This window comes from Myiozetetes cayanensis, unplaced genomic scaffold (genome assembly GCF_022539395.1).
Source record: "Myiozetetes cayanensis isolate MyiCay16 unplaced genomic scaffold, myiCay2020 scf1, whole genome shotgun sequence".
NCBI classification, from domain to species: Eukaryota; Metazoa; Chordata; class Aves; order Passeriformes; family Tyrannidae; genus Myiozetetes; species Myiozetetes cayanensis.
In genome coordinates, this window is record NW_026086604.1 from 57,593,684 (window position 1) to 57,619,475 (window position 25,792).

General features: G+C 36.9%; 1 protein-coding gene across 1 annotated transcript in view; it reads left to right on the forward strand.

Moving 5' to 3' along the window:
- Window positions 1–25,792, forward strand: part of ZNF407 (zinc finger protein 407) — a 339,349-nt gene that overhangs the window by 231,922 nt on the left and 81,635 nt on the right. Inside the window, 1 exon segment of the mRNA XM_050321189.1 lies at window positions 6,156–6,334. Coding sequence (XP_050177146.1) covers window positions 6,156–6,334 — 179 coding nt within the window.

A 25,792-nucleotide genomic window follows, 5' to 3' on the forward strand; every position in this document is an offset into this window, starting at 1 on the left:
TTAAATACTTAAAAAAGTATTCAAATCTTTACAACTGAAAAGAGTTTAAGAAGAATCTGATGATTACTGAAAGTGAATTATAGGGAACTGGGTCTCTGTAGCTCATCTGCTGGAGTCCAGATATCAGGGGATTCTACAGCTGAGCAAGGCGTGTTAGACACGTAACACTGTTAGCTGGATGCAGGAGGATGAGAAATATGACAGTTTGTAAAAGTGAGAGTGATCAACTGTAATTTCCATATGATTTCAAAGGATTCCGTGTTGCTTTCCATCAGATTTCAATGTGTCTCTGAAAACCATGTTTTAGTACCAGAAAGCATTATAGTTTGAGGAAAGAATCAATGGGAAAACATTTTATGAACTCTGATGTCCATGAGGTCAAGCTGAATGTTCTGTATGACTTTGCATTTCTAAAAATCTATGGCTCTCCTTTTTTAGTGTTATTACATTATTGCAGTTTTGATTTAAAGGCAGTTTTCCAAGTTAGATGGCATTTTCTGTGAAAGAAATACCTGCAAACTTTTAGTGAATAACTGAGGTTAAGAATCTACCATGATATATATTGCTTCATTGAGAAGTTTGCTTTCATCACAACTGCTTTTATTTCTAGAAGAAAGTAACTGGAGACTTGCTACTTTTCAGTCACAATACTGCAGTTGCTGTATTCTTGCAGATTGCATAACAGGTTATAAACTGTGCAGAAGGCCTTCAGAATGCTCTTGATGTGAGAGTGAACTTGATTCATACTGACAAAAAAGGGAAAAATAGAAATCTTTTCAATCGGTCGGTTGTATCACTGTGTTTGTTTTTCTGTTATAAATAGTGAAGTCCATGGAGCTGCCATAAGTCTTTTACATTATATGCATTTCTCTGCAGAAAGAAGATATTTGTACCTAATGTCCTAGAGAAGACCTTTTGAAAAAGGTTTGTTTTGTGCAAATAAGAGCCCTGCAAGGTGCTAAAATTTTTAAAACTTAGTGGACTAGATAATTAACATTTTGCCTCATTTGCACCTCTGAAACCTTCCATTTCCATATTTGCAGTAAGCATCTTTCTGATAATGTCAGGCACTGCATAATGGAAGAGTGCTCTAATTTCAATTTCTTATTAGTAAATAGGAAAATAATAATAAAAATTGATTACTTCCTGCTATATTTCATTTAGCTGTTGAATACAGTGCTAATATGTCCTCATGGAGAGAACCCTCAGAAAATATAGGAGCATTCCTATTCTGCATGGGCATATTTAGAATTAACAGTTGTTTTGTGAATTTCTCTAATTTCATGATTTTTATCCAAAATGCCATGTAAAAGATGAGGACGGCAAATAGCTCTGGTATTGGGCAGCCACATCTCTGCAGTTAGTTACTCAGCTGAGCTATTTACACACGCTGCTTAAACCAGTGCTGCTGGCTGAGGGGAGTGCAGAGCCCCTCTGCAGGGGGAAAGGGATGCCCAAATCCCTACCTTCATATGACCTGTACTGCTTGCTAGTGAGACTGGCTGGCTTAGCCCTGCAAGATGGGAGAGAAGGAAGAGATGATGGGGGAATAATAACCAGAGACAGCACTTACTGTGGGGACCTTCAGGCTGACAATTCCCCACCTGGCACAGATTTGCTCCAAGACTTGTCGTGCCACCCATGTTTTCCTGCTACTGACTTTCAACTCCCACTTCTGCCCCCTGCAAAGTGCACATCTGTGCTCTGCCATCCCAGAACCCTGAACAGTGCTGCTGTTTACAGTGGGTAGACCTAGTTTTGCTCAGGAATCCGGTCACTGTCACACTATATCTTCCCAAATACAACTGAGAAAATGTCTTCATAGGGGCAGTTATACTTACTTTGAGGGGCAAGAGGCAATTCCTCGCTCACCAGAAGCTGAATTCCCCAGTGTTCTGTAGACCGGGCACTCTGTTTCATGCTCTTGGCATAATGCCTTAACTGATTCATATATATAAGGGTAGGAGAGGGAGGACACGTTAAACAATGGCAACAGCTTCTCATATTGACAAAGTGTCTTGCCATTTTATGCAGCTCCTGATCTTCCACTTTATTCCACTCTCCCAGCAAGGTGAACCAATGCTGCTAAAAAGCAGGCAATGCTGTGGATGGATGTGGCATATGGCATTAGGTTTCCTTGTCACTCTGTGGATGACACCTGTGCAAGCACAGTCACCGCTGAAACCTTGAATAAATTGTTTTGTTCTCATCCTTGGAGTAGGGAAGTTTGCTTTAGGCCCTGTTGTGGAGAAGTTTTGAGCCTCATTGTGCTAGTGCCACTGAAATTATCAATTGGAAGCTGAGTGTTATTCACTGTTATAATACCTGTGGCTGCGTTTTGAGGATTGCCAGGGGAGGTGACCCTCCCACTCTGGGCAAGACAACACCTGGAGTGCTGGCCCAGTTTTGGGCTCCCTAGGAGACATGGACATAGTAGAGAGAGTCCAGCTAAGGGGCACTAAGATGATGAAGGCATTGGAGTATCTCAAATAAGGAGAGACTGAGAGAACTGGAACTGGTCAGCCTGGAGAAAGGGCTCAAGGGATGTCATCACTGTACACAAATATCTGAAGGGAGGCTGTAGAGAAGAGGAAGCCAGACTCTTTTGCAGTGGTGCCCAGTTTCAGGGCAAGAGGCAGTGGACACAAACAAAAAGATAGATGATGTTCCCTCTGAACACCAAGAAACACTATTTCACGGTGAGGGTGACTGACCGCTGGCACAGGTAGCCCAGGGAGGCTGGAAGATATCCCTGGAGACATTCAGAAGATGGCTGAAAGTAGAAGTCCTGGGCAACTGGCCCTGGGTGGTCCTCTTGAGCAGAGGAGTTTGATCCGACAATCTGCAGAGGTCCTGTAGAACCTTAACCATTTTGTGATTATGTGACTTATGTACCATTTTACAATCAATAACTCATTTCCAGTTTATATTTAAATATACAGCAACCTTTAATGTATTGAGAGCAGCAAAAAGACAGAGAGGTAACTGGTTGGTAGGAATGGATTTCTAATGGCAACATGAAATATGCAATTAGAACAGCAATGTGAACACATAATTGTGCGATGAGCATTAGAGATAAAAGCCCTTTTTTATCTTCATCCGAAAGAGGTTTTCTGTTCATCTTAAGCAGTAGCTGCATTTCTCAGGAGAAGCTTGCCATCTGTCTCCCTTATTTCACAGTGTTGTCCTTTACAGCAATGTGGGAGCTCTCCTGGATGTGTGCAGGGGAAAGTAGGCCTATGCCCTTCCCAATATATCAGTCTGTGATGGATTAAGTCATACAGGCTTGTTGCATAGGAAGTATGGGCTGAGCTTTTCAGCTCCTCGTATTTCCTGTTCATCCGCAATGTACCTTAGTTCCATCTCCTCTTTTACCATATTTAACACAGACAAGAAAACTTACTGCAAGACATGAAATAAAAAGAACCTTTTGTTGTGTTTCTCTGCATCAGAATTGAATATAAACCCATTGACAATAGCTTTAGACTAATTAAGTCCCTCTAGTAAGATCACTTCCTGTTATTGCAGAGCATGGACAAATTGACAGAAATATATACATTTGATTTTCAAAATGGATCATGAGGACGAAAGGGTGCTTGCATTAAGTAATGATAATAATAATTTAACTTGGAAACCTCTGGTTCAGCCTTATTGAAATACAGACTAGTCTCCTAAAAGCTGCTTTTATTTGTTTGTGGCTGTAATTTAGACTGGAACTCAAAAAACAGGAAGACTTTCCTCGAATTATTTCTTTTGAGCTGGGCTTTAACTTCCAAATTTCAGAACAAAGGAAATTTGTATTTCAAAGTTTATAAACACATGGAAGTGAATCTTATAATACAAGGCCTGTCAAATGCTGAACTATCATCACTATTGCAACACTATAATGTTTTACTTAGATGCTTATCATGCATAGCTTTAATGAAAATACAGTGCTGTTTAAAATCACAGACTTCTGTGTTTGCTCTTAAGAGATGAAGTGATGTAACTACACGCTTAAACAGTGGAGGTGTTTTGTGTCAGACATATAATAACATACTTGTACAGTACATGGGCTCAAGAAGACTTCTAATAAAACAGACATTCAAAGCACACTGAATAATTAAAAAACATTTTATGTGCAGTACTTTTGTCATGTCATATTTAAAGGTATTACTTGGCTTCAAAAGTGCTTGGACTTGCCAGTTGTTACCTTCATTGTTTACTTTATGATTGCAATTGCTGCCTTGCAACCTAATCTGTGGGGCCATTTGTAATGCCTTGTGGTCTCATATTCTTCATTTCTGATTAAGCCTTTCTGGCCTTGCCACATGGAAAAACATGGGTTTAAAACTTTTATATCAGTATGTTGGTGTGTTTAGTCACTCATTTTTACTGATGACTGAATAAAGGAGACTTTGGGATTTCTCTTTTTAAAGTGATTGGAGCAAATTCCAAATCAAAGGAGATAGAACTGGCCTTTTATGACTTGAACAGTCTGGGTTTTCTTCACAACTCTTATATAGATTTCAACAGATCCTTTTTATATTTCAGAGAAATATTTCAAAGTAAAAACTTTTATATTCTCCCTTAACATAGTATCAGACTTGAGCTAAAAGAACACAGGTGTTTTATTTCAGATTCATATGCTCAGCTTTAATCTACTGCCCTTTAAAGTATAACCCATGATAGAAGGTTACCAGGTTGTCTTCTGCTTTCATTGCAGGGTACACTGTCTTCTTTTTTTTTTTTTTCTTTTTTTAAGTATATATTTAATTTTAACAGCATTTATCAGCATTGTAATTTTTTTAGGGCTGAATCCTGAAAGATGCTGAGGAACAATATTTTCTATATTTTTCAGTGATAAGTGTCTTCTCTGACATTCTCAGGAGTCTGATCATTATACCAGTATATAGCAGATGGACATGACAGAGGGTGAGCTTTGGCAGCACCGTGAGGCAGATACCAACTTTACTATGACCATTTCCGAGGGAGAGACAAGCACTCCAGCAGAACTTCAAGCTGCTACTTCCAGTTTATTTTGGGGGTCCTTTTTTTAGTTGCCTGTTACTGTGGTATTTCTAATAGTGACAGATAAACAATCAGTTGCCCCAAACACTAGACTTGTCTTATTTATATATTTGTGAAGTATTATGCATTTATGTAGTTCACATGAGTGTTTGTACTTTTTTTTTTCAGTTAAACTGAATTACTGTTCTTAGTTTGGTGATCATAATAGTATATGGTACTAAGAAAGTCTAAAAATTAAATGAAATCCCAAAACAATGGCACGCATATACAGGCCAATCTTTCGATTAAAGAAAAAGTATAATGGCTATTTCTGATTGAAATAAATGAAGCAGCAGTATGTTTTATATAGGATTCATCACAAAGTTCAAATAAGTAGGAAATTCTAATGCAAAATAATTTTGTAATGAGACTGCAAAATTTTAAAAACTGGAAATTAAAAATTACTGCCATATGGATCTCTTTCTGAAGAAAAGAAATGCAAAATCTTTTTCCATTCCTTTTTTTTTTCAGAAATATCATTAGAAATATTCCTTTGAAATGCATTAAACTAATTATATACATATTCTGACTCTTATGCATGAAAACTCCACTGCTTTCACAAAAGCTGTGTTTAAGATGTATCAGAATCCATGTGTATTTTCAAAGAGATCTAAACTTGAACAACTCAATTCTTTTTCCTAGGAAGAGTTCATAGGGTGAGGTGAGAGTTGGTGGAACATACTTAGAAAAATCATTCACAGCAACTCCTATGGAATCTAGGAACTGTGTAGGAAAGGTTCATTTGAGCTCTGTTGGGATTGTTATAGGCATTTGTGTATTTCGGTTTTGCTAGGTTAAAGACTTTTGTTTAATTTCATCACTGACTACTGTGAGAAAAATAAAACTTTTAAGACTTCTGCAAATGTAAAAAAATCAATAATTTTTTAATACTTCTGGTTCAGATGTAGTGTTTGGTTAACCTGAAACAGCTTTGGGAGCCTTCATGCAAAGGACAATATTTATGCAAGAGGATGCAAAAATTGTGCACATAGTGAAGAATGACTATTAAGAACTGATTTTCTGTTATAACACTAGCTTTTATTTGAACCACTACTAGGAAATAAAGTATTATATAATCTTTTTTCTTTTTTCTCATTGCTTTTTAGGTCTAACTGTGCAGAAAATATCCGTAAACACATCTTGCATACAGGAAAGCATGAAGGAGTAAAAATGTATAACTGCCCTAAATGTGACTATGGAACCAATATCCCCGTGGAGTTTCGTAACCACTTGAAAGAACTACACCCAGACATTGAAAATCCTGATCTGGCATACTTGCATGCTGGTAAGGTCGCTCCTCTCTTTGCTTACAAATTCTTTTCTTTTCTATATGTACATGTTTAAATGATTGTAATAAGAAAATGAGAAGTTGTTATTATCATTTGTTCTTTTATTATCATTTATTCTGAAGAAGAACAGGATTTAAAATGGGCTTAATCCTCTTCAAGTTTTCACTAGAGTTGAAGGTTATGCATTAAGCACTGAAATCCATTCATGTTTCACAAGCAAAGCTTGTAGTTCAATAAATAAACATCAGAAGTGCGTACTATTTAGATGCTTCATTTTGAAATCTAGTTGAACTTTTACAGAGAAATATTTTTTTAACATTTGTCTTAAGTCCCTCCACTCACACTGTTCCCCAGGAACGGAAAAACAAAATTCCGTAGGAAATACAGTGACAAATTAATGTACTTTAAACATTCTTAGATTTCATTACAAAAAAAGTAGACAATGTTTGGCATTAAAGATAGAACAGCAGAGATCAATCAATAACTTAGATATATGTTTTCAGGCTCTGCATTAGAGAGCACACACAGAAGTCACTGGAGGAATGCAAAACAAAACCGTTGCTTTGGAAAAAGGAATTAAAAGAAGAAAGTTGGGGTGCGTTTTGTTTAGGAACAAGGGGTTTTGTAGGGTTTGGTTTTTTTTATAGGTTCTATAGTTCATAGTAGAAGGCAGAAGTTTAATGGAAGAATCGAGGTAGGAGAAAACTAAGAGTTCCATGGCAGGAGGTTAGGAGAAATAATACAAAATTAGGCTGCAGCTTGAATGAAATGTGATCTTAACTCAGGAGAAGCAAATAACTTAGACATCACTGGGTGGGAAGGCAAGTCAGAGCAGTGGGAAAAAAGAACAGATGGTGAGAAGAAGGAGTTGGGGAATCCAGAGGAGGAAGAAGCTATGTGGGCCAAATTCTTCCTGAGATGCAAATTAATCTTCCATTGAATTACTATTAGTAGTACTCCTGTGTCAGATTTTAATCTTCTTCTGTAAGGAATTGCCCTCAGTTTTTGAGACCCTCATACCCATAAAAAACCACAACATGAAGAGCTTTCGTTCAGTTCTGTGCAGTGTGTACACCCTAGTTATTTTAAAACCTCTCAGTCTTTTCAAAATGACTGCTTGCTTTCCTGACTAGAGACAGTGTATTATTTGTACCATATATTTCTATTTGCCAAGTATTCCACTTCATTTTGGAACCAATCATCATGTCATGTCAGCATATGGTGGATAATATCTGGATGTGCAAACAAAATGCCAGTTGGCGGAATACCAATTTCAAAATAGGTCAGAAAACTGATCACATTTCACCATAGTTCTCACTGAAGCAAATGCATATTCAACTCAGAGCTTAAATGCAAACACTGTTGGATTTTTACTACAATAATCCCACTTAATATGAAAAAATCAAATGCTTTCAGTAGACGAATAGCAGACATACACAGAGAGCTGCAACACCGGTAGAATCACTAACATCCCAAAATTACAAATGTTTGTGTACATTTTCATGTTATTTGTTCAAGACTGTATCTGGGTAAATTAATCGTTCATTGCAGCATGCTGCAGTTAAAACTATTCAACTTCCTTGTCTTGGCAACATGGGAAAATAGTCAACAATGTGTGGTGTATTAATGATATCTCATTTCTATACATTTGTTTTTATGCTGTAGAAATCCCCTTGCACTAAACAGGGTAATGTACAAATATATTATTAGTAGCAAGAACTGATTGTCACCTAATTATTGCCAGAATTGGTATACAACAAAAGTGTTGAAATATTGTTTGCATAATACCGTTGCTAAAATAAAATAGTGTATTTTCCTTTCAAGAAGAAACGCTAATAGAGAGAAACCTAGGTGATAATTGTGTATTCATATCAGACTTAAATTAAAGGGAGTTTCTTTTCTTCTTTTCAATCCATTTCTGACTGCTGGACATCTGAGAGTTAAAAGTTTTAGAGAACAATTTTAGAGGAATGAAGGACAACTCCCGTGCCCTGGCTAACATCCCTTATAAAAATGAGATTTGTTCTGTGGCTGGTTCACGGTTACTGATGACTTATTGGTCATTGGCTGCACCCACAGAGAATCTAACAACACAACATACAACCCTTTAGGATGATAGGAATATGAAAGTGTCATACAAGATTGATTTTTTTTAACTTAAACATATTTGTCTGTCTTTTGTGTTCTAATACTGCTTTGTAACAGGAAAGCCAAACCTTTTGCTACTTTGAGCAGATAGAAATAGAGTAAGTCTCATCACTGGTAAAGAGACAGACAACAATTCCAACTACTTTGCAGAACAGTCAGAAACTCCTCACCAGAAATGGAGCTGTGGGGTACCTTTAAGATGTGGCTGGGAGTAGAAGTCAAGTCTGTTTCTTATCTATGAAATTAAGATTGACAGTTGTACTTCTAATTTAAAGTTAATGCTCTTTATAGTATGATGCAGTAGTATTAGTTTTTATTTAGCTTTCTTTGGCAGCCACTGTATGCATTTATGGGGTCAGTGGTAGTAAGGAGCTTCAAGAAGCTGCATTTCTAAGGGAGAGGCTGTGGAAGGTGGAAGGCGAAGCAAGTTGGCTTCTACAGGAGTAAGGACGATACTGTAATTGAAAGGTGTTTCAGAACTTCTGTTCTGCATCTTTCAGATTCTATATACTGTGAGAAATTGATATATGGAAATGCCACAAAACCAGGTCTTCATACTTTCTTTCCTCTTTTTGCTATAGGCTCCCTCTGTCATGGAGTTGTAACAATACAGCTATATTCTTTATAAACCTTATATGTTTTAAACCAATAACAGTCAAGATTATACTTTGTCTTTAACTTTTAAAGTGTGCTGCATTTGAACAAGAGGCCTTTAATGCACACAGGCCTACAGAGATATATGCATCTGCACATAAACTGTAGATTGAATTTGCTAGATCACAGTTCAAAAACAAGTTTATGCATTTAACCTCTAATTTTTTATACAAGTCATCAAATCTGTTTTTTAAAGTGTCATTGTGTGTCATTGTGTAAAAACTTCATGCCTATTTCTTCATATTCTCAGACCTATTTTCTCAAGGACTGTTTTAAAATTGAAGTTTTATTTGAAAAAAAGCCAGAAATACAGACTGTTAATCCATTACCCACAATGTTAATTTATTTTCTTTTTAAAATCACATTTAAAATGATGATAGATCTTACTGCTGTTCTAAGAACATAAATGGTCTTACTAACAACCTCAGGAATCTTGCAGTGAATGTTTTAGTCATAGAAATGTGGTTCCAGTGGAAGCTGTTTATGTATCAATGTTATCAATGTGCAAATCTGAAAATATGTCATTACAAATGGAAAATGAATGCAGTAGATGAGTGAATTATCATATTATGTTGGTGACTATCAACTTAGCGATTTTTCTAAAAATGAGATTATTTGATAAAAAAATTCTGAGTTACTCACTGTGGGCTTGTCTGTATTGCAAGTCTCAAAGCAAGCTGAAGAAATCTTTTGATTCTTGTATGCACTGAGTTCCCAAAAGTCTTGGGTATGTTTTTTCTTCCAACTGATGCTACACTGCAATACCGAGTTGAACTGAGCCTGAATAGTTTGACAAGTGGTACAGGGAAAGAGCCCCTACCTGCGGTAGAACTTGACAGGGCTCAGTTCTGCAGCTGTCTTTCTCAGTGCTTTGTCTGCATTGGAGCAGCATCACTTGGTAGTGATAATTTCAGTTGGAACTAAATGTTCATCATTTAGGAGCTCTTGTCTTATAAGCATTATGATCCTATTATGATGCATTATTTATGTCCGAGCGGTGTAATATCTATGGCTGAACATCTCCATTATTACAATAGCTGCAGAGCCCATGGCACCTCACAGTGTGCATAGTAGTCTTCTGTGGATACTAAACTAGTTGTAAGGCAAAAGCCTCTTCAGAGAGAAGAGGAACAGTTTGCTCATTATTGGTTTTGCGATAATGTTGAAAGTTATGTGATAATACTGGGGTGTTTTTTTCGATATTGTTATTTCCGTGCTGCACTGTAAAAAGTGAAGATGATCTCCAAGAATGAAAGCTGCTCTAGGAAATCAGAATAACCCAGTTTTCCAATGAGCAAAAGATATAATGGTCTTGCTTTTTGTCCAGGTTTCCTCATGTGCAGAACAGGTGCAATGCCTACACAGTTTGAATCACAGTGGTCTTGTTTGAAAATGGCTCCACAACAGTCAACCATGTGATTAGGGAACTGTTTAAGACATTGAACGGAAAATTTGATGATGTTTAATTTAGAAGTAGCAGTCATATAAAGTCTTTCTTGGAAGTCTTTAAAAAAAAAAAAAATCAGTGAAGGCAGATCAATTCATTGTACTCCTTGGCAAGTTTTTGGTTTTTTTGTGGTTTTTTTGATAGTGATACTATGCTCTCAAATTATCCAGCGTGCTCCGGGAGAGTCTGCCACCCAGGGCCTTGTGAGTAGGGGTGGAGGATTGCTTACTTCTATGGATCCTGGCAGAACTAAAAGCGTGAGCTGCTTCCGTGTGCTGCACAGACATGTTCTGGAGAATGCTTGGAAGTACAGTTTTGTGTGCCTGTGCCTCCATGAAAATTATAGGTGGCTCTGGGGTTGGGCATCCACAGAACAAAGATCGTGACGACTGTGTTTTGGCAGTTGGCTGCCTACGTGGTGATTGAGCGCTTAGTGTTCATGAAGAGTTACATAATTCATGACCAAATGATAGATAGGTACTTGATTATAGTGTATGAGTTGCTTCACAGAGAGAAAATATCAGACATGAGCTACTCTTAGTCTAGCTGAGAAAAGCCTAAGTAAAATCAATTACTGAAAGCGTAGTCAGACAAATTGAAATGAGAAACAAGGTGCAAACACTTAAATATGAGGTCAATTGAGCTCTGGCAGCAACTAGCAGAAGAAATTATTCCTCTTCTGTTCCTTTGAGCCTTGAGAAGACTGGACGTCTTTCTGGAAAGTAGGTTTTAGGAGGGCCCAATGTTGCTAGGTTCACTGGAAAACTTGTGGGGCTTTGATATACTAGAAGTCAGACTATCATCTCCTGGTCCTTTCTGCTCTTAAATCTTCAGATAGTTTTAATCTGCAGCCTATTGGTAAGGGCTGTGTGTTTGAGAAGCAAAAGTGTTTAGGTGTTGTGATAGCAATGGAGTAGCTGAGGAGACAACTAAACCCCCAGAGTGTTCTTTCTCAGAGGGACAACGTTTCCATCATCAGCACTCAATTCTTATTCTCTTTGAGACTAAATGGTAATACACTTGCCTAAACTGTTTCTTTCTGGTATGTCATTAAACCCTTAATAAAATACGTCAGAACATACATTTATTTATTTTTTTAATGTGTTGGAAGACTCATTATGAAATTCTGATCTTTTGCCTGGCAGTTCCCGTACTGTGTTATTGGCTCCTGAAATCTGAAATCAATGAAAAGGCAGTTCAGTTAATCATCTGTTCATGAAACTGGGCCTATATCTTGCATCTTTCTGTTTTAGATTAGGGGAACATAGTTAGGGGATGTTTTAGTTCTTTCCAGAGAAGAGTGAAAATGAGAAAAATTTACTTCAAGGTCTCTTTTATATGTGCTTGAAAAGTATTTTTGCAAACTTTAAGTGCACTTTTCAAGAGGCCACACGTTTCTCGTTCAGTTTCTTCAGCTCTTGAGAAACAGGGCTGTACTAGCAACCTGCAGCGTGATTACATCATCAACAAGGGACAAAATTGTGATCCTATCAGTTGTAACAGTTGCAATATTCATGAATGGAATTCTGAAAGTTCAAATAGTTAATCCCAAATAAAATTGTGATCTTTATCCCACTTGACAGCTACATTTATCAAATTATTAAGAGGAAAAATTGATTGCTAAAAGTTATGGTGTGATCTATTATGTGATTTTATCAAAGTATAACTGTATTACCAAGTGGAAACTGCAGACTTATTCAGAATGTGAATTGGACACACAGAACCTGATAATATAGCAATTATACTAGTATCCTAGTGCTTTTCTGCTTTTAAATTTTTCTCTTTTTTTCTCATCCTTTCTTTTGCATTTTCCGATCCTTTAGTAGGAAATACAGAGTTGTAAAAAAAAATAGGAAAAATGAAATAATAAAAGCCTGTTTGCTCTTATGCTCTCTGAATTTATCAAACTACAAAAATATAAAATCAGTAAATGTTATTTATCAATGAAGCAATGGAAATACAAGTCAGCTGAGTACTTATGCAAACTTGTAATTCATACCTGATGTAAAGCCTCCAAATAAAGGATATATAGTTTTGTGTGCAAGCGTATTTAACACTTTTCTTGGAATAGTTAATGTTCTTAGTCTTTATCACTGTTTAAATAAAACACTTTAAATGCTGTCATTTGAAACAATATTAAAATTGTCATTTCTAGATATAGGCAAATCAGGTGCAAGCTTTTACAGCAGCGATATTGCTTGGGTTTCTAGTCAGATAAAACATTATTTTTGATGGCTGGTATACTTTAAAAAAAGAAAAAGGCAGCAGCAGCAGCAGCTCTGCTTCAAATAGGTTTGCTCTTGTCATAGCTATTAGTGCCAGTCTTTCAATAGCATGTCATGTTGATTGGCAGACACTCCCTTTCCTCCTTTGTGAAGAATAATAATTTTAGTGTGTGCTTGAAATAAAAACCTAGTATAAATGATTTTCTGTTTGTAAAAGAGAAAGCCAGGTTCCTTATAACATATGTAGATTAAGTATTATTGTGTTTCAAGAAAAATTAATCTATTTTTAAAAAAAACCCGAGTCATTTGTTTATTTTTATAGCTGTCTTCTATTAGAAGGCATTGTATGCCTTGCAGAGATTTCATAGCAAATATTTTTATCTGGGTGGTCATGACATCAGAGTTGGTGCTTTCCAGGTAGCAAGTGATGTAGAAAAAAAATTGGGGTCATGAAAGTATTTTTTTTCTCTTTTTTTTTTTTTCTAGTATATAGCTTTTTCTGCTGCTGTTGAAGAGCATAGGGACTCCTTTCATAGTCCCTTAGTTGCTTTTCCTGAACAATCAGCATATATTGCTGCTGAGTGACATGAAAGAAGGTGTTGAGATATTTTGATGCAAATATTACATCATCTAATATTCAAAGCCCACCACTATTAATATTAGTTACATCCTTTAAGTGAATGGTATTCTCGGCTAAGAGTGAAAGCCATGAGTCTCACTAAAGAAAAAAATGTTCAGAATATAGTTTTAAATGAAGAGGAAAATATTCCCTACACCAAAGTCAGGAACACTTCTTAGTACCTCTGGTTAGCAGAAGTATAAGGGGTGTCATGCTTTGTGCTATTTTTCCATCAGAGAGTCGGCAATAAGGCATGGGGCTATCGCACAAGGGGTTTTTATATTGTGTGTAGCACCAATAACAGGTAGTCACAGTCCTGCATTCTGTTCAATGCCTTTCTGTCCACGGCCCCCTGCGCTGGTGATTCCCTAACAGCTGTCATTCCTTTCTGAAGAACTATCCCAGTTTGCAACAAGGTGACTAATTTTTTGTGATGTGAGCTTTTACTCCTGAGCAGCTTGAATCTCTTTGCCCGCATCTAAACATTTACTCTGGGTGTTCGTGTGTGCCTCCTTTTCTGTTGTTCCTTCCTATGGCATTCTAGTTTCCAAGGTGGGGAGCCATTCGGTTGACCTGGAAGGGGTCAAAACCCTCATCAGTTCTGCAGTTTTCTGTGAAGCCCTAATGCCAGCCTTGTGTCTGCCCTCAAAACACCCTCAGTTGGGCATCTGCCTTGCAAATACCTTGCACTGCATTGGTAGCCACATGCTGGATCTCTGCTGGTGTCCACAAAGACTGTTGCTTCTGCTAGGATGGCAGGTTCACCAATGAAAAGGAGGTAATCTTACTCCAAGCTACTATTTCATTATACTAATAGATAAAATATCCTTCATGAAGAACAAGACATATTATTGCCTATTTAGTGCTAAAAATAGGATATCCTAACATAAAACTTTTAAAGCCAGGCTGAAATATTTAAGTGCAGAAGTATAAGAAAGCCCTTAAGACACGACAGCCATTCAGAAAGACAAAAATATTTAATTCTACTAGAAAATATATGTGCATAATAGTGTATGGCAAATATAAATAATAAAAGAAAATACTAGTATGGGAAAATCAACATATTAAAATTCTGATAAAAACACCAAAAAATGAGATATGGGAGTCATCAAGAAAACTTTCCAAACAAACAAAAAGGAAGATATTAACCTTACAGGAGAAATAAAAGTGTATAGTACCTAGGAATGATTCAGGATGTTCTTATGTGGAGAGGCTCTTATGTGGAGATTGTCCTATACTCTGAAGATTTAAATTGCTTTCCTATCAGGAGCAGCTCTTTTAAGACTAGATCTCTTAGTGTGTCATCCAGGGAAGTTATGCTGGAACTCTAAGAAATATAAAGCTCTTAATTTCTTATTTTCATTGAAGTGAATGTAAAGTGTAAGATGCAACTTGAAGAAGAACAAAATGAAAATTTGGATTTAAAATTGTTGTCAATTTTTATACATGTATTAGATAACATAAATAATTAATACTTTATGTTAAACTTTAAATAGTTATATATTTCTAATTATATAAATAATTTTATATAAATTTGATTTACATGAAAATATAAATAATAAATATCTATAAATAAGCCTGAATAATAAATTTCTCAACTATGGCATCTCCATCATAGAGTAATTATTTCCTTACTTCTGAAGTTGAACTAATGGTACTTCCATGTCATGGTTTTGATCTGGGTCAATTTGCTCCCTACACCATTACTTTAAGTTGAGAGAAGGTTTATGCAGGCAAAAGAGACCTGAGTTGGGAAAATAATATGAATATTTATTACTAGCAAAATAAAACTAAAGAACTATATCTACAATAATTCTACTCAAGTAAAAGTACTATATATTTACAGAAATACCTCTCCCCCCTTTTTATCAGTCCAAGGAGGAGAAGCAGTCTCTTTCTCCATTCTCGGAGCTCCAGGTCTTTTCAATAACTCTGCAGCACTTTAAAGCTCTTCTTTTGGTATCTGAGGACAACAACTCCTTTTCGTCATAGCTGGAACTCTTTCTCTTTCTCTCTTGCTCTGTGTCGGCCTCCAGGGCTGTGCCTACCCCCCTCCTGGGCTAAGACCGGAGGCTGGGGGTTACCCAGGCCCTGAAGGTTTTCTCTTTCATGGACTTGCAAGGGGACACTTGCCTACCGTGGGTCTTCACCACAGGGTCACAGGGGATAATGGTTTTTGAGTCCACCTCTGTTTTCCTGTGAGGTCCCTCCCCACGAGAGAACAGTCCTTGATAGACCTCTCCGACATGGGTCTAGCATGGATCCCTCACTTGGATCCCAAGCTTACCTAAGCCGTTCTCACTCCAGCGTTAAGCCTTTTTCTCAGGGTCATAAATCTTCAGCAGCAGCATGGATCCCACACACGGATCCCAACATCCCACCTGAGCCGTTCTTGCTCCAGCGTAGGTTCTCTAAAGGGTCACAACTCTTCAACAAGACTCTGCCTCACCTCAGGTCTCTCATAAAGTCTTGGCTTCCTCATGCATCAACTTACTCAAATGTAGGCTCCTTCACGAGCAGCATGGGGGTCTCCTCACCCCAACAATCTTCCAAAGGTAGCAGGGATTATTTTTCAGTCTTTTCCCTGCTGAAGAAAGAGAGTAAAAGGGAGAAGAAGCAGCCCCCCCTTTCAAACTTCTCCTCTCTCTCCTGCTGCAGCTTTGGCCTTGAACATTTCGTTATCTCTCGGCTGGAATTCTTCTGCAGCAGTTTTTGTCCAAGCAGTCAGTCCTCTAAAGTTTTTTTTTCCTTCACTCTTCTACATGAAAGAAGGGGGACTTCAGTGCCAGACCTGCACCCGGCCCAGGGCCGGGGAAGGAGGTGGCCTGACCCCCACCTGGGGTCTGCCTCTCTCTTTCCCTACATGGCTACCTAATTTCAACTGCTACTCATTTCAATTACGCCACCAACCTTCTCTTCCATTTTTCTTAAATATGTAATTAGCAAAGGCGTTACTGAGAGTTTTGATTGGCTTTTTGTCCAGAAATCCACCTGGACAAAACCATCCTCAGCCCCAGGGGCTGGCCAGTGAGCAAAACCACGACATTCCAAGACCTGTGGACACCATGTTTCAAGTAAACATAGAAGAGTGTATTTTGCCTATGTAATGCCACCATCTCTTGGCCTTTTTCACTATGGCTGTACATTATATAGAGGACCCTTTACATTTTTCTTCCTGTGAGATGTTACTGGCATTCCAACCAGCTGCACTAAAATTACTCTTGATAAGTAGCTTAAATGATTAATATTTGTAAATCTACTTGCAAGTCATCTAAATTTTAAATTTTTTTGTAAATTACACAAAATAATTATTTGCTTTCTACACAAATTTTCATAAGTGCACAAATAATTACAAATAATTTCAGAATCAGAAAAATGTTGAAGCTGTGGTTTAACCCCAGCCATCAACTAGGTACCATGTACCAATCACTCATTCCCACCAGTGGAGGGATGGGGAGGAATCAGAAGGGTAAAAGTAAGAAAGCTTGTGGACTGAGATAATGACAATTTAATGGGTTAAGCAACACAAGGAATTCATTCATCACTTCCCAGGGGCAGGGAGGTGTTTAGCCATCTACAGGAAAGCTGGGCTCCATGATGCGTAACAGTGACTTGGGAAGACAAACACCAGTACTCCAAACATGCCCCCACTTACTTCTTCTTCCCTCCACTTTACATGCTGAACATGACACCATATGGTATGGAATGTCCTTTGGGTCAGTTGGGGTCAGCTGTCCTGGCTGTGTCACCTCCCAGCTCCTCGTGCACCCCCAGCTCCTCACTGGTGGGATGGGGTAAAAAGCAGAAAAGGCCTTGACATTATGTAAGCGCTGTCAATAACAAAAACATCCCTGTGTCACTTACACTGTTTCCAGCTCTAATCCAAAACGTACCAGCTACTGTGAAGAAAATTAACTACCTCAGCCAAAACCAGTACATAGATATGGAAAGACTGAATCAAAGTGTTAGTTGTGTGCTCACTGCTTTCCTACTTTGAGTCATGAATGAGAAGAGCCCTCAGCAACAATTGCTCCAGTGAAAAACAAATCATTGCAATTCCTTGCTGATTTTTAAAATTTCTTTTGTGCTTTTTGTTTGTTTTCATTAATCCAATATATGTTGCACCAACTTTCCATTAATTTCTTGACATGGCATCTTGAATCTTGACCTTTGTAAGTAGGATGCCTTATCTGTCTGATACACGTGTTCTTTTGTACTTCTAATTTCTATTTTACTTGCAATAGTTCTTCATAATTTTTTCCATCTTTTCATTTACCAGATCTTTGGTACCTTTCAAATGCTAAATGCTCTCCCATATATCCTTAGTAACCATGCTGGATTTTTCTGTCCTTTTTAATATTTAGGTTTTATTGGATGAATGTAGATTGCACCTTCTCTAACTGTACCTTAAATAATTGCCACTTAAGGGAATTAAGAAGTACAAGGGAAGGAAAATGCTGACCCATAGACTAAGCAGAAGGAAAAAACGTTCCCACTGGGTCCAATTTCCTAAGAAGGACCATCAGGATAGTGGCTAGGACCTGAAATTATGGGCTGAATGACCTCTAAAAAATTATCAGTTCAAAGAGGAGCTTGTCTATAACTGTTTGCACTAAAGGAAATGAAGATAGGTGGAAGTCTCACAGAAGAAAGATTGCTTCACTTTCTTGGTGAACATATAAGAGCATAATATGAAACGATATCTCATATAAATACATCTCATGTCGGCTGTCTATAATTCTTGTATCATGTCAAAAAGCCATGGAGATTGATATCATATCTCTTCACTCCCAATGGGCCAGTTAGTGGGGAACCCCTTTATCTAAATGCAAAGACAGAAAGTACATCTTCTGAATTTAAGATATTTTATGCATGTCTTGCATTTATTGTAAAGAGTGCATGCTTATCAATACCTAATGTCAAATAAATGGTTTGTACTGAAGTAACCACTGCAGATTTAATACAGATGTTTTCATTCTCTGAGTCATTGCAGTATGATTTTCATAAAATTTTCTCTGATAGTAAAAAGGGACCTTAAAGTGAATACAATTTTCATGTAAATTGCATAGAAACCTGACCATTATTGAAAGCTTCAGACAATACAGATGTATTGGTTCAGCCTTCACAGGCCTGGATGAAAGGTTTAAAACTACTGGTTTAAAAGGGTGCAAATCCGGTTGCTTGGGTGTGGGAAGTACAGGAGGTGTCCAACATCCAGAGACAGAGGTGCTCGACAGATTTCTGCAGTGTAGTTAAAACGACTTCTCAGGTATTTAAAGAAGATTATTTATAGATTGTCACAATCACTGCTTAAATAACATTTCAGAAACTTAGAGTATTGTTGATGGAAGAGTTTTTGATTAGTGGTTGTTATACTGTTGCTAAAGAAGAGTTGGTTGCTCTATAGTGTTTGGGATTACAGTGTATAATGTCCTTACAAAGAAGGCATTAAGATACCTACCATACTATATACTAAACTATGGCCCTACCTCTTTCATACCTTGCCAAAACAGTCCTTCTTATTCAAAGTCTGCGAAGTCATAGTAGATAGCAGTTCTCGGAAAACAGCTTTTAGAAGATATAAAAGAATTGACCTACTTTGAAGTAATAGTGTCTAAAGGAAACATAAAATAAAAGCATATGTTGATAGCAAAGAAAGATAAAACTGATTATCAAGTTATCTCAAGAGCCATCAAAAGGTTTTAGGCAAACATTTTGGATTTGGCATATATATCTGAAATTCAGAACTGAATATGAACAATTCGAACTTAGGTGTTATTAAACAATAGATTGTACACTTAATAAAATAGTTCCAGTAGTTGCTAGGATGTATGAGTAACATAAAATTAAAAAGGAGGAGCTATCGTGAAACATTTGGAGTCCTTACATATTTGTGCCTGTCACCATCATGAAGTGCCTGTGGGATAAAGCTGCTTCAAGTCAACTCAAGTTAGCCTTATGTGGTAAGGATTTATCTGTAAATCCTCACTGTTCCAATAGTATTCAGTATTCTTTTACTGGCTATTCTGTTACAAAGGGTTGTTGACCCTTTCTTTTGTAATCCACCTTCCTCTGAGCAAATTCAGCCACTGTCAAAATTGTCAGTAAAATTTTCTGAGCTGCTTTTGCTTGCTTCCACCCACTCAAGCAAAAATCCTGTAAATATGAAGTCAGAGATTTATCAGCGTATGAAAATCATGAAATTTCAATTATCTGTAGTTCAGTATGGCCTTACTTATAGTATAAATCAGTAGAGCTAAGATAGGAATGCAATCCTGTGTTCTCTGTTGTAGTTGTGTGGGGTTTTCATTGCATATGCTGTTTCCTGCAAACCTTTGAGCTATGGAAGAGACCAACTGATTAAATACATTTTTTGGAATGTCTTGAGATATCAATTTTAAAATTATAAAAATAAATAATTCTAGAATTAACCCTGAGAATTTTTGTTAAATAAAGCTACTTCTATATCTGATGACTGATATGTAACAAAAAAAAAAAAAAAAGGGAGAGGAATAGAAGAGACACACCAAATGCAGAAAGATTTAGTTAGGTTTGGGATACTAACTAAGAACAAAAGCACACAGAGTAAATGGTTTTAAGTTGGTATAAGCAGTATAAGGCTCCCAAGGATCTTAGGAAAGCAAAGAAAGCTAATGATACTTTGATGGAGAGACTAGGACTCCTCATTCTGAAAGTACTTCAATTTTGTTGCCACTTTCTCAGCAAAAATGGAAAGAAAAAAAAAAAAAAGATTGATTTGGGGGCGATGCTGTTATGTAAGGCAACTCATGAAGCAGATTTCAATAGGTGGCTGTACTGGTGCATAAGTGGCTCACAACTTTGCAATGTCAGTGCCTTCTTTCTGTGGTGAGTCTACGTGCAATGCACAGGAATAAGCTTTAATCTTATATCCCCACTGAACATGGGAGGCTTTTAGGCATATTCAATTTTTTTTTTTTTCATTTTGTCAACATCTAGGCTTTGTCTTTGCTGAAATTCTCATCTTTTTTTCATTTCTTTCTTTCTCTTCCTAAGACTTTCTAGGATTTTCAAAATAAACGCAGATCCTTTCATATTAGCATTAATAGGTAAACTGAACTGAATAAAGTTATTTTTGCCAATGCTTTTTAAAGAAATCATTATAGAATTTGTAGTCTGATTGCTCCTGATACTGATTGGCAGAAGTAGGTCTCTTAGCTAATGCAGAAGTACAGATGTTATAGAATGAAACAGTAAATTTAAAATTGTACTTCAGTTTAAAGTGTAAATTTTATATTGATAAAGCTTCTAGTGCACTTGAATTTATCTTTCATTTGCATAACATAGCATTACATTACATTTCTCAAAGCACTTCCCTGTTTGTCCAAATACTGTTGCGTACCTACTACTGACTTCACAGGGCATATATGTCAAAAGATTGGTGGAAAGTTAATGTCTGTATTTTCAATAGGTTCTACTAATTTACTTTAGTATTTCAGGTACTGTCTGTTATTTCAAAGAGAAAGTAATTGTTGCCCATACACCAATGCTCCACCTGCATTGTTAGAAAAACATGAAAATAGATTTGAAATTTACAGATAAGATAACTTTTAAAAGACTTTGGCTGTATAGGATGAATAGAGCCAAATTATAGTCCACCTTTTGTCAAGGATTTCTTACTATAAATAGACCCATATTGCCAGTGTTGTTCAAAGATTTACTACTAGATTCCGTATTTGAAGAAATATTAGAACTTCTGTCCTAAGCTTTTAAGATACTGTTGTAGCTTTTAGGAAGTGTCAAGTGTTTTGGAAAAGCCATGTTATCTGACTAACTCATATTTTAATAAAAAATGTCACCTGAATAACATATATCTAAGCATAATTTCTAAAGCTCTGGTAAACAAGTACAGTGTCATATAGAAGAAATTACAGTGTTCAGGACAGGGAGAAATAAAACCAATTCAGGTTTTCAGTCTGGACCCTGCTACAGTATGGATTGTAAACAGCAAGATGTTTTCCAATAATTAAAGGCCTTAGGCTTCTAAGATGCTTAGATTTAAACATGGTTATTGTTACAGTTATAGGGGTAGGAGATAACTTAAATGGTGTCTTTTCACTTTCTGATAAACTTCTATTTTTTTTTGCTTACATTGTTTAGAAATAGAGTTTTAAGTGTATTGAACTGGTATGGATGTCTCTCAGCAAGGTGAGGACTGTGAGTTTCTAAATAGTATTGAGATACAGGATTTGTATAATTGAATAATTTTTTTATTTTATAAGCTGTTGTAGATATGTCAGTCATGAAATATAAAATTGAATTTATTTCATTGCTGTCATTATTTTGCCATAACAATACTGTATTTGTATTTCACACATAGCTAGGTGTATCTGTAATAAATTTATCGTTCTTCAGTATCATGATTTGGTTTCATTTTTATCATATAGAACCAAAATTTCATTGCCAATTTTTGTATTTAAAGGTTTGTTAATCTGCATTGATTTCTTAGTTTGGTATGGATTGTGAACTGAAAAATACAGTACATCACTGACTGTTCTATCACCTGACAGCGACTGATAAAGCATCCGTGCAGAAAGTGTCAGAAAAGGTTAATATTTATTGATTTTATGGCGCTACAACCAATGTAGTTTTGCCATCAAAGATGTATGGCCACCAGCAATGGAATCTGTAAAATTGCAGGTTGGCCGCTAGTTTTTATTATAACCTATGCCAGTATTCTGGCCTTAAAAAATGACAGATATTTAATTTAAGACAAAAGGCTTTGAATGTACAGCTACTGTATACCTGCAACAGGAATTTAGTATTCTAAAATTAAACCCAAGTGCAGTACTTTTAAAGTTTAAGGTGGTGGGGGCTGGGGTGGGGGAGAGGGAACTGCGCAACCTTGAATTGCAAATGACAATCACATTTAGCCTTTTCATCCACTTAACTATGTGCTATTGATCTGTAGAAGGTGCCCAAGCAAGTGATAGCTGAAATTATGAGCAATAAAGGGCTTGCTTCTTCAAACAAAAAAGTATATAATTAGTAGGAGCGGAGGTGGGGGCAGAGCCTGTGTTTGGTTTTAAAGGCATTTAAACAAGATGGACTGAGTGCAACAGCAGTGTGTAAGAGTGCACAAGGAGAAATCTGGTTGCCTTGAAGCATAAATCCATGGTCTGGTTGCAGCTTGTGTGTAAAAATTAGGCGTGCACTCCAGCCTTTGCATTTATCTCCATCAGGGTTTGCCTGACAGAAAGACAATCTGTTGGTTTGCCTACATCAACTAGGGAGAGGAAAATCTTGTGAAGCTTTGGTTCTTGTAAATGCATCTGTATTTTGCATTTTTATTCTATTTTTGATTTAGCTGGCTCTCGATATCAACCTTTTCATAACTGGTAGTTCTATTGATACATCAGGAAGGTTTTCAAAAAGGTAGACGAATACCTGCTGAGGTGCTGAAAATTAGTCTACTAAAATACATATAGAGATGTATAGAGCTTATATAAGAAGGTTTGTAAGGCATATTAGCAGGATCTGGCCCCAGATTTTAACATTCCATGTTTAACTAGTATTTATTACAGAATTACTATTTTTATGATACACTTTTGCATGCAGATTTTTCTCTCCTGTTTTCTTTAGGGTTCAGCGTCAGGGACAGCAGTAACAATGGGTTTGTTTTTGAACAAAACCTAACGATAGTTCAGCGGTGAGAAACTCTTATTCTAACATGACTAGTAGAATAAATTGCATGGCATACAGTAAACATGCTTTAGATCGCCTCTTCTCTGTACCACATTTTTCTGTTGAGCTTTATACCACCAGTTTGTCTGGGTTCTTTTTCCCCAGACAGCTTACCCATTTTATTGTGCTCATTTAGAGGAAAGAAAAACTGTTTGTCTCCTTGAAAGGCAAGAGAACAGTGAGTGGAAAACTACTTTTATAGCTAAAATACCATTATAATATATGGCAACTAAAATTCTAAAATTGAAAGAGAAGATACAAGAGAAAATCTTAAATCACTTTTTTAAAGCCACTGACAATTTGAAATATTCCCATGAAGATTTCTATTTTTTGTCTTCCTTCCTTGCGCTTAGTAAAATGTGATTTTTAGAATGATTGTTACAATAACTTGTTTAATTTCAATAACTCAAATAAGATCCATTCCTCATATAACTCCACCTTTTTTATTTTAATGACTGTGTCATTAATCTAACATTTTCCATTTTTATTGGGCTTCATTTTTTCCCCCTTCTGATCTCTTTAAATTATAGCTATGAAATGGCACCCACTCAGCAGTGGCATGGACTGGCTGCATTTTTACATCCCTTTTACCCCTTTAGTCTCATGTTTTTAATTTTCAGTACAGCCAGGTGCCAATGACATTGTGGCTGTATGGTGTCTGTAAGTGACTTCCAGGCTACAGCTCTGGATGGCAGCTTAGTGACAGAAGGTTTTTCAAACACTTTATTTCATTTTTTAAAAAAATTAAATATCACTGCTATGAACTATTTGTTGTACTTTATAACACCTTCACCCCAAAATTGGTTATTACCATACATAATGACTGATATGTTGTTAGCTGATTTTAACAAATGGTTTTGTGGAATTATTACTTAATTCATAATGTAATTAATTTTTAGTACCCAGCAATACAGAATTGAAGCCATATATTTGTTTTACATTGCTTAACCATGAGAAGACTGCATTGCTTAAAACATCATTCATTGAATAAATAGTTTATTATGAACTTTGCCCACACAAATTTTATGTGGAACTAAAGGATAAGGAAGAAAAGAGGTATTTTGAGATCATAGCTCACTGAATGATTACACGTACTCGCGTGCCCTCTTTATGCCTATGTGAAATGATAAGGAAAATTAGGAGCCCAGAAACTTCTTATAATTCAAATTCTACTTGTATTCCCCAGGCCTTGTGATTGATCTTCAGGTACAGGATACGAAAGGGTCCATCAGGTTAGGATTAGGATTCAGCTGTTTATGTGCACTGTGTGTGTGTGTTACCAGTAGTGATGCAGAATCACTGAGTGCCTACAACAAAAGGTAGTATTTGCTTATATTTCATGAAAAAGGTTAACATGAGCCAGAAATCATTGCATCGTATTTCAGATCTGAGTCAGGGTATAAAAACAAAACAGCGCTATTGAAATCACTGTATCTCTATTTACGGAAAACCTAAAGTAGCAGAGTATTTCCTCAAGAACCAGCAGCACAGCTCTGCTTTGGGCATGGAACTGCATTGGTGATCATTAGTGTGAGTGTTACAGCGTTATTGCCGTTTGGGGCAAGTCTGACTGCAGGCACCTGTGTGTCAGCTCTTCCTGCCCTGGTACAAATCAGCTCCACTTGGGAACCCCCTTCACCGCTCTGGTGGAGACTGAATCCCAGTTTTTAAAACCAGAGCGAGTGAACTTCAAAGTGCAGTGCTGGGGGCCAGCCCTGAGTAATCGTCCCCAAAGAAGCCGGGAACAGTATTGTGTTAGTGTTGCTGTGGCTCCTGCATCGGAGCGGGTTTGCCTCTGGCCGAGCCGCTGCGCAGCTGGGAAGTGAGGGGTCTGGGGCCCTCCGCATTTCAGAGCAAAGACTGTTGGAAGAGATTTGCTTTATTTAGTTATTAGATGTGGGGGGAAGAAGTACCATCTCTGGAATGCTGTGATGGCAAGGGGTATTTGTGCTGATATGGAGTGGGAGGTGGACAGAAGTCTCTCCAACCCCGCATAACCCTGCTCACTGCTCATAAGCCTGAATGCCCTGTGCCTTGTCTGCAGAGACACACAGAGTCCTTCAAATGGGGCATGAAGGTGCCTTGCTCTTTGGTAAATGTGGCAACTGCCCTCATAGGTCTGTGGGATATGCCCTGGCATTTAATTCTTGATATTTCTTTGTTATCATTTTCTTTAGTTAATCAATTGCATTTCTGTTTATCCACAGTCTTCCTCAAGTGTTTCTGCTTATAATACTTCGTGAAATAATTTATTCAGGCTTTCTTGAGCCTTCTTGCTAAAGTTATAAATTTGATTGCATTGCTCTATTGACTGAAATGTTACAGAGCAGTTAGCTTTTATTGTTTTTGTAGGGTAAAATATGTGATTTTATTGTTCATTTTTATATCTCAGATATCATCTTTTATTAGAATTTTGAACCGTATCATCTTCAGGGTAAGATTTATCCACAGTGCTAAGTACACATTTTAAAATGCTGATTATTTAACCTGCAATTCATCTTTAAAGTTAGATTTTGGTTTTTCAGTACAACCAGGAATGAAGGCTGATAAGTAACCGTAATTTCTATTGCAGTATTTTCTTCTCAAGAGACACTCATAAGAGTTACAATATGCATCCCACCCCTTCTTTTTGCTTAAG